Here is a 10,190-nt window from a genome sequence, read left to right as displayed (position 1 = left end):
CTTTCAAACTGAACAAAAAGCAATCACTAAACAACCCTACACACACGCACATACACTTTCACATTTGCCTTTTGAATGCTTTGTTTTCTTAATCTGTTTCTGTGCAGTTACCACTTCTCTAAATACCTGCTGTTTTCAAGAAGAAAAGGTACAGTGCCGCTCCATATTTGTGAGAATATGACAGACGAATGAATGACAAGAATTTATTAGACAAACATTTAAAAAAAAAAAACAGAACAAAGAAACAGGACTACGGCCCTTTTATGTAAGGTTCTTTTATTCACTGGTGGACGTGTTGGTTTAACAGTAACTGTGGTTTGGTGTATCCCATTAGGCTAATGTGGTGGTTTTGGAGATCAGGAGGAGGAGAAGGCACCAGGTCAGTATGGGGGTGGGGAGTGGAGGGAAAGGGGTGAGGTTTCCCCTAACTGCTCAACTATGGTCAGTGTGGCACTTTTTCAGTTTTATGATATATAGTTTAGGAACAGAGCAGGACAACAACATTATTATTCCTGACATTACATTAAGCACATTTTTTCTTGAAATGAACACAGAGCATGTTACTGAAGCAAACTTGTTTCTAAAGTCCAATCTTTTCTTCATAACATCGGAACATGATCTAATGCATTTATGTCATTTTAAGCTTACAGGACAAGATCAGAACCCTCAGGCAGATGTTCACCAACATTTCAAAGAAAACACCATTAAAGCTCACTGGGTACTAGCACTAGAGACAGGAAATGGATGACTTTATGCAAAAATTAAGAGCTGCTCATGTATTCACCCTGCATGTTATTGTCCAGCTCTATTTCTTTAAAAAGAGCTAGGAACTGAAGCCAAGACAGCATTCAAGGGCAGCGTCACCCCAGACAGAGTGTCAGTATCCTGTTGCTGAGCATGAGCGGAGGCAGTGTGGCAACGGAATCATGTGATCACAGTCGGGCCGGTGCGTCCAGTCCTCTCTTTGAGCTGGGAGAGCTTGAGGGCGATGTCTACCAGAGGAGCCAGGATCGCCTAGACGAGATACATAAAGAACAGCGAACGTCGGACTTCCTGTTCAGGTCATTCAGTTTATAGAAGTCCTTCAGTACAAAGCAGCTTCTTCTGGTTCTGTATTGCTAAGCTGCCGTTAATGCCGCCAGTATCAGAGCTATGAGCAGAAACCTCAACTAGCAAGGCCCAACTGAAGAGCTGCCAAAATAAAACTACTTTGGTCCAAAATATGCTAAGCCCCTTTTTAAGAAGCTCAGTTTTAAGTGGACAAATTACTTTAATTTTACATTTAAATATTGTTTTTAATACCTCAGACATCTTCAAATTCTGAGTTTCCCCCCTGAGATATCCTGATAGACATTTACTTTTATTCAGCAACTGGGAACCACGGTCTTGTGATCAGGTGACTGACTTGGCTATTGAAGAATATCACGTTTCTTTGCTTTGAGAAACGTGTGTTGCTTTTGCAGTACGCTTTGGGCGGTTATCCATTTGCACTGCAAAGCTCTGTCTGTTTGCAGCTTTTAAATGAATCTGAGCAGAGACTACAGTCATCCTGCTACTTCTATCAGCAGTCACATCATCAATAAGCACTAGTAATCCAGTTCCAATGGCAGCCACAACATCGGAATTATGAGTCGTCTCTCCTTACTTTTCTCTTCCCACCATTGAAAAAGTTAATCTTGATTTCATCTCTCCACTTTTTTACCCCCAAACTGTGCAGACTTTCTGACCTTCATGGTCCTCAATCCAAATCTAATTTAAAAACAACAACCACCACCAGTGGTTTGCAGCTACTTGTAAACCTGCATTTCCATTCATTAAGGTGTCTCTCAATTATTATTATTACCAACTTTTTAACAGGCCTCACCTGGCCATCAAACTGCTTGTCAATATAGTTATTTGTGAGTTGGAAATCTGCACTTCTATCACAGAGTGATGACTGATTGATGTCAAATCCACTTCGGTGGTCTACAGAGGCAAAACTACAAAAAGTGTGGCCTTGCCCAACAACCTATGGGCTCAACTCTATATTCTTACATCTACTATTTTTTAAGAACGATTAAATTAGAAGAATCTAAAACATGACCAACATCGAACACTATTAACTGTGACAAAACACGACGCAGCGGATTCATAAAATAAGCGCTTTTTGTATCAGTTTTGTGTGAGGTACTTTTTCTTCTCTAAATCCACACAGAAAGGAGATCACCCCATGGGTGTGTAAATCAAACCCACCCAAAGTCAGCCAACTGAACCATTAACCTGCTGGCTATTTATCTGTCAAGCTCTGATTCTGAAGCAGTATGTTTCTGCTTATCTGTTCATTCATAGTGTCCAAGCGCTGAAAAGGATAAAGAGCTGGAGCAGAACTTTTTTCTTTCTTGTACTACATCACCTCCCTGTCTGCACCATTCAAAATTATTTTATGAAGTGTGTCTAGTTGGAACTTGCATTCTTCATTTTTTCTTACCAGTCCAGATAAGGTGCCATAAGTCAAAACTTGGCCAAACATCTCCATCATCTCATCTCCCATGTTGAATAAAATCTCTCAGCCTGTTTTTTTTGTTGAGGGCTCCACCCAGTGCTAGCTGGCCATCGTACACGTTACTGATCATTCCAGGCAACCCAAAAGGTTGAGAAGCCCATGTGAATATTAAACTGCTGTGATGTAGATGGATAAAGGGCTGACAACCTTTATAAATATCTTTTTCCCCCCCCTCCCTCCTAAACAATTATTCACATGCACGCAAATAAAAAAGATTCGTGAAAAAAGAAAAAAAACTTTGTAACTGTTTATTTTCCTATCTGATGACTTCATTGTCTAATCTTTTTCCTCCCTGGATCCAACCAGCTGGGATTACTCCTCTCTGTCCTCACCTGTGGATCCTGGTAAATTTTCTGCGCGTCCTTCTCGTAGCTGTCTATGTAGAGCCTGATGGTTGCTCCAGCACTGCCTGTACCGCTGAGACGGAAAATGACCCTCGAACCGTCGGAGAAGATGATTCGGAGGCCCTGGGAGTGCGAAAGAGAAACAAAGATGTAAGAGATGGTGACAAATTCAAATATCGACTGAGCAGTAACATGTGGTTATATAATGTACGAGGTGGGAGTTATTCCATGTGTGTATGCACAGGGGTATGACCTCATCAGGTATTTTGCCAGCTTTTGAAACGCATCATTAGCAGGTCTGATTTTAATATGGAATCTGTTTTAAATTGGATACAGACTCTTAGTAGCATCTGAAGTGGAAAAAAAACCCCCAACAACTCTAAAACATGAGGCAAGCGGAGCACTGTTGCAGGATATTGTGTAAATTGTGGACTGCAAATATTAATGGGGTCTGTTTTGCAGGCTGCTCACCTGGTTTTTGGAAACACTCCCATCGACAGGGTCTGTATAGGCAAAATTGTCAGCGATGGCCACCTCGTAGGTCTTATCACCCGATGAGAACTTCTTTCCTTTAAAGGACGGATCGAACATTGCCGCCTCCAGATCCTTCATCATCTTATTGGCAGCATCTGAGTCAACTTCCTCATAGTCGTACCTGGAAGTGAAGTTAGACCAAGATTTTAAAAATATACATAGGAACTCATTTTCAACTACTTTCGATAATGACACATTTTTAATCTGAAGAGACAAAAGTAAAGAAAGTTTAATTATAACTGTTGCACTCCACTTGTGCTGCATTTCTCCAATTTGCCACTGAAAGGCGCCATTCCTGCATAGTCTCAAGTAGAGTTTTTTAAAAATGTTTTGACAGTGGTGTTTAAAAATTCTTAACACTGTCAATGGTGTTTAAAAACCCTCATCTTTTAGGATTCAAACTCTCATTTCATAAATCGTAATGCAGGCATCTCCTCTGACCTGGTGAAAAAGTTCCTGCCAAACTTCTGCCAGTGATCTTTCATTATCTCCTCCACGCTCTGTTTCCTGGTGGCTAAGATTGACAGCCACGCAAGCACCGCCCACAAGCCGTCCTTCTCACGGATATGATCCGAGCCTGTTTATTAGCATAGAGAGATGTGATTGGGTGAGGGGCAATTCTTACTGGTGTCAAAGCTAAAAAAAGAAAAATGTGATGACCGAGTCTCACCAGTGCCAAAGCTCTCCTCTCCACACAGAGAGAGTTTACCAGCATCCATCAAATTCCCAAAGAACTTCCAGCCAGTTGGAGTCTCATACAGGTCCATCTGCAGCGTTTTAGCCACACTGAAACACACAGATTACATCATATAAGGAAAAAAAAGATTCTTGATTTGCACTTTTTCCAATTTACCCAAAAATATAAAAACTGTTTTGGTTTTTACTTGTCCAAGGCTCCACTGGTAGGCATGCTACGAGCCAGTCCTTTGACGCCGGTCTTCTGGAAGTACGGGATGCTTTTGATGTTGGCAGCAATGACAGCCACAGAGTCCGAGGGGTTCACAAAGAAGCCATGTTTACCCAGCACCATGTTGCGATCCTGAAGAGGGGACAAAAAGATGGCAATCCTGAGCTGTGATATTACTTTATTCATTTACACTGTAAACACTGCAATAGTTACATCCTTTTTGCACACACCCTTTTCTTTACCTTTTTCTAATGTAGCTGTCAATTTTCTTGATTTTTTTTATAATCACACTCTGGATATTTATTATTTGGTGATTTGTATATATTGTGCTATTCCTTATATCTTAACATACTGTACTGTTAAATAGTCTAGTCTGTTTTTGTTAATGTTACTGTACTGGAGCAACTGTAACCCACATAATTTCCCTAGGGATTAATAAAGTATGCTGATTCCGATTTGGTAATCGGCAGCAGATGGTTTAGTGTCAGTACTTCCTGAAAAAAAGCTTTTAAAACCCTTCAAATCCCAAAGTATATAATTTTTGTAAAACATTTCTTAGATTATATTGATAATTTTGAAGACAAGTTTACCAAATAGTTCTCGTGATTTCTTTGTTAAGCATTTGGTCTGTTCCTTTCATGAAACATGAAGCTGTCAGGAGGAAGGGTGAGGAAAACGGCTAACTAAAAACATTCCACATTAAGTGCTGTTCCAAAATTCAATCTCACTCTGGGAAGTAGGCCTAAAATTGTGATTGACTCATGTAATAAAGAAAATATAAACTTTGAATGAAAACTTATTAGATTAAATACATTCTGAGTGATTTCATATCACAGATTGATATCCAGGTCCAGACTTCATAACTCTGCCGCCCAGCTCTTGCCAATACAGCTGTTAAATGATCCTTTATTAGGGGAATGCTGAAGAACTTACACCATCACCATCAAATGCAGCTCCAAAGTCATATTCTCCACCTTTCATGGTTTTGACCAGGTCAGCAGCATAGGTCAAGTTGGGGTCAGGGTGGTGACCACCAAAGTCTTCCTGGGGCACACAATTGACTGCAGAGTTTGCTGGAGACCCCAGCTCTTCGCACACTATCTTCTTCACATAAGGACCAACCACTAGAGGGAGTAAGAGCGCCATTAATAAAGGATCACACATCACATGCTGCCATGGTCACTAACGGAACAAACTTTCCTTTACACTGTGATGCACAAAGATTATTTCCGTTTGTGTTGCCTGTTGGTAATTTATTCAATTTAGGAACTAGCATCCACTGTTTGAATGACCGATTTAATACATGCTCATCCCTACCTCCATGCATGGCATCCAGTCTGACATTAATGTGATTGGCTCCTGAAAGAAGCTCCTTCAATGCAGCAAAGTCAAAGATCCCCCTTAGCATCTCTGCATAGTCATCAACTGAGTCCACAATCTCCACTGAGATAAATCAAGAGGGAAAAGCAAAGTTGGCACACAAGTCCTGGTACAAATCACAGCAGTACATGAAATTACAAAGCAACATGTATTCAAGATTTGAATAGACTAGAACATGTGTTTACAAAGAGAAGAGAGTTCAAGACGTTGGTATTAATTTAACTAATTCTTCATCTTTCAGTTAAAGATAGGATTCTGCATCCGTGGGTCTGTTACCTGTGAAGGGCTTGAAAGTGTCCACTTCAAAGGTCTGCTTGCCAATCTTAGACAAATCCACTTTGAGGTCTGGGCAGATGTGATACTCCTGCAGGCTTTTGCTGATCTCAAATATTTTATTTGTAATGCCCTCTGGAGCAGGTCCTACGTTCAAAGTTAAACACTGGTTAGAAACCAGGCAATGCCCAAATATGGAACATTGAGCAAACTATGACTTGGACTATAGTGATTAGAGAAACAGTGGGTCTGTGCACTTGTCTCACCTCCGCTGGAAATGTTGTACTTGATGCCAAAGTCTCCATTGGGGCCTCCGGGGTTGTGACTGGCTGTGAGGATGATGCCACCCACTGCTTTTCTCTTGCGGATCACACAGGAGACTGCTGGGGTGGACATGATGCCATTGTGACCAATCACTAGGTGATTTATCTGCAGGCAGGAACAGATGCACACGTGCAAATTAATGGACACAGGCAAAAGTGTGTGTTTGTTCACAGCTCCAACCATAATGTAGAAGTAATAAGGGTACTGATGCTCCATGCAAAAGACTAAATTAAACACCTTTTCCATTGACTAACCTTGAGAAGGTTATCCACACCTTTCTCCAACATCCATCCTGAATTATTCCAGTTTTGTTATTTATTTATTTATTTTAATACGTCAGATTTTGCAAATCATTATTGGAGCTAACCCAAAACACTGCTGCTGGATGACAGCTTGAACTTATTTCACCCATCTTTGCACCATTATACTGGGTAGCTGTGCATTTTATATTTCATTATAAATTTTGTTTACATGCAAGAGCTTGCAAGGGCTCGCCCCTGACTATGTTATTAAACTTTTTACAATAGTATTGCCCAATACCAAGTGGTTAGATCAGCTGAACAGCAGCTGTGAGTAGCACCAGACTGGCTCTTACAGCCAATATTAGGTCCTCTAACACACTAAGGGTATTCAAATCTGAAATCCCGAGCCGAGTAGCAGTTTATTAATGAGTGATGAGTCTACACTATAATGAAACTCAGATTTAACAAAACTGCTGCTTTCAGCTGGCTATAAAAGTTTGTCCCTGTAAGACCCTCAAAGTGAGAGATGTGTGTGCATTTATATATGTTTTAAATTCAGTAAGTGCAAATCTACAGTGGCCCTGAGAGGTCAAACATACTGCAACTTGAGAAAATATCAGCAAATAGGAAAAAACAGTTCACAAAACACCACAGGAGTAATTAAGAGGAGACAATAATGTGCATGACAAGTTGCTCTAAACACCTAACAGAAAACATATATGCAGTATTAAATGAATCATGCGATTGAAAGACATTAGCTCGAGTCTTTTTTCCAAAGCACAACATAGATGAATCCTCAACTTCTTTTAAGTTGATCTCGGTACATTCCTTCACATGTTTCAGTTTTCTGTCACCTCCGTCATTTTTTTATTCAACTTCTATTGCGTTTTGTGTACTTTTGCAGCATTTTTTTTAGATTTGTATTGTGTTTATAAGCTGCAGTGCATTTGACCTCTCAGGGCCACCATACAAATCACATTTGTTTATAGCCAGCTATATTATGACCTGAGCTGGCCCTGCTGCCCAGTGCTTTACAAGTGCTGCAGAATAGGTTATATTTTGACTCCTTTTATAGTTTTGAAATCATGGCATTATCGCGGTCTATTTAACCACACAATGGTTTGCTTTGTGCAATCACACGGGCAGTAGTGCATCTCTGTGTAACTTATGATACAATTTCACCCAGATTTCCTAATATAGACCCAAAATTACAAATGCCCACCAAGATTTGCCATCTTCGTGCAACTTACACCTACTTTCATTAGATGAACCCTCCATTTAGCAATGCTTCTTTGCATTAGCTACAAGAAGGACAGAGGCCATCTAATGAGAAGGAAGGTCACAGATCGAGGCTAGACTACAATGAATATGTCCTCTCAGAGAGTGAGGAGGTTACCTTGCAAATAAATAAGAAGGTAATAGGGTTTGATAATATTATGTTGATGCATTCTCACTGTGCATCTCTCATTTATGCACAAGACATATGCAGAGCAACGTGACCGGCTGCAGACCACGCCCCCCGATGGCCTAAAATCGTTTGAGTAACATCAGCCAGTAACCACACATTCAATGAAACATCACAACGTTGGCTTATCGTGCCTTCTTTCCCAACATCTAAACCCGTTTTGTTCCCTTTTAGAGAGTTGGGCAAGACGGACCAAGAGCCTAAAAATATATCCAATGATTGAAAAACGGCGAGTCAGGGTGTAAATGTCAGAGGTAAGGGTCTGACATGCAAGCGACCTCCTTCGTGCACTTTATCCAAAAGATCACCACGGTCAAGCAGGCTACCGGAGACAGCGCATGGAAATCCAGAGGGGGGATGGCGATACGTGCCAAAGATTCACTGACTGCTTTGGACCTTATGGAACAGTCAAGTAGTTTTCCATAAACACAGTTTGAATGAACTGGGGCCAATATCAAGGCGCAGATACAGGCAGGAATGTCATTCAGGATTCAGCGCTGTCTCTCGTGGTTAAGAGAGCTTGTAAGAGCAGCTGATTAGCCACCCCAACTGTAGTCATTGACTTTAAAGTATTGCATAACTTTACATGAACCCATTTAATATAGAACTGAACAGCACCTCTCGAAACATTTTAATATGCAGAACGTAACCCATGTTTAAATACGTATATTTATGCTAACAAGTTAATAATACATGACCTGACAGTAAATATTTTGAGCATTTGGTCGTTCTCTCGGTTAGCATTAAGCTACTTAAGTTACTCTAGCTTTCTATGTAGCAAACTTTTAATTTTTAAACTAACCAAATAATGTCAAACTAATCAACAGACTAGTTATTTAGGAATGCATCTGATATACTTGACAGCTAGCTTGATGTGAGCCTGCTAGCTTACAAGCTATTCTATAGGAACAGATTCAGTGAGCTAGACGCACACATACAGCAAAGGTGAACAACATGTCGTTCTGCTACTGACCCCGTTGGCAGCTGAAATCTGGACGATCAGCTGAATAGCGTCTTTCATGAAAAACCTCCCATCCCCTCCCACCACCAGAGTGGCCGCCTGGCGCTCGGCAGGCTCGATGACAGAGATAATGCTCTGGATGAAGTTTTCCGCATAGTGCTGGTTCTGCTGAAACACCGTCACCCTCTTCCTCAGACCGCTAGTCCCGGGCTTCTGGTCCGTGTACGGCTTGGTCTTCACTGTCGTAATTTTCACCATTTTTGACCCCCAGCGAGCACCAATGGTCACCCCCGTGTAATCCGCAGTCCGGTCCGACAAGCAGGCGACTGCAGTGTCGGAGCAGCCACACGTACACACCGGGCAACTCCCCCCTTCAAACACCCGCCCTCCCGGTTTAAAGAGAAAGGAGGGATCAAGGAAGAGTTCTTCAGTCTCAACAACAGCGCAAACAGAAAGGTAGAAAAGTCAAAATTCATACAGCTTTTCAGCCATTCTTGGATATTGCTTAAAAATGAATTTTTATAACTGCAATATGTGGGGAAAATGTCCACAGGGCTGTAGGCAAAACTCTAGAAACCGTAGGGATACGCCCCCCACCAACATTAAGATAAAGTTACTGATGAAACGCTCTAATCACAACTCAGGAGCTCATGTTGGATATTAAATAATACAAAAATATGTTATTTGTGTTGTTTTATTTGCACTATATTTTTAAAAGTCACACACCCAGCTTTTTGATCAATGGTCTGATTTATTGAAATCTCATCCATCCCCTAAGTGTCTGAGATGTATTAGCCACTAACACCAAAAACAATAATATTTTGCATTTTTTAAAAGATCTAAATAGTGTTATACATACATTTTTATAACATTAATGAATACAGAATTATGGTAGACTCTTTATTCGTAAAGTGATCATTTTCGGTGGTTTAAAGTGGTCAAATTTAAACACTGAGTGAGAATACAAATCTTCCCTACAGTTCATCATCCACTGTATGAAACAAGCAGTTTCTATTGTGTGAGAACGAAGTTACACCTGCAATACTCATAGAAAAAGATGTATGATTATTTGCAGGGTAACGCTTGCGACATAGCCAGTTTCGACCCATTGCTGTTTGCCTTTTGCTTCACAGTGTTTGATCAACATAAGTAGAACAAAGTTTACCATCAGATCTGTCAAAACAGAAGGTTGTCCTTAAGTACAGAAGTACTGTGCAA

General features: G+C 40.7%; 1 protein-coding gene across 1 annotated transcript; it reads right to left on the bottom strand.

The window, feature by feature from the left end:
* Positions 1–259: 259 nt before the first annotated feature.
* Positions 260–9,339, bottom strand: pgm1 (phosphoglucomutase 1). The gene is made up of 11 exons (XM_085375787.1): positions 8,985–9,339; positions 6,247–6,409; positions 5,984–6,127; positions 5,645–5,770; positions 5,261–5,451; positions 4,305–4,459; positions 4,091–4,206; positions 3,862–3,997; positions 3,358–3,541; positions 2,875–3,009; positions 260–1,014 (listed from the first exon to the last, which is right to left on the bottom strand). The coding sequence occupies exons 1-11, from the start codon at positions 9,228–9,230 to the stop codon at positions 925–927; spliced, it is 1,686 nt and encodes a 561-aa protein (XP_085231913.1). The 5' UTR covers positions 9,231–9,339; the 3' UTR covers positions 260–924.
* Between the last annotated feature and the right edge of the window lie 851 nt (positions 9,340–10,190).

Source organism: Diplotaxodon limnothrissa, linkage group LG17 (genome assembly GCF_057381915.1).
Source record: "Diplotaxodon limnothrissa isolate DT_005_m linkage group LG17, D_limnothrissa_male_GT1.1, whole genome shotgun sequence".
Classification (NCBI taxonomy): Eukaryota; Metazoa; Chordata; class Actinopteri; order Cichliformes; family Cichlidae; genus Diplotaxodon; species Diplotaxodon limnothrissa.
The sequence above is the reverse complement of the archived record's forward strand: the minus strand, read 5'-3'. Positions and strand labels throughout refer to the sequence as shown.

Bases quoted from the DNA above. Each gene is read 5' to 3' on its own strand.
- pgm1 (XM_085375787.1), bottom strand. From the start codon at position 9,230: ATGGTGAAAATTACGACAGTGAAGACCAAGCCGTACACGGACCAGAAG. The intron at 3,998-4,090 runs GTGAGACTCGGT...GCTAATAAACAG, and splicing joins AGAGGAGAGCTTTGGCACTG to GCTCGGATCATATCCGTGAG. The intron at 3,542-3,861 runs GTCAGAGGAGAT...CTTCACTTCCAG, and splicing joins GGCAGGAACTTTTTCACCAG to GTACGACTATGAGGAAGTTG.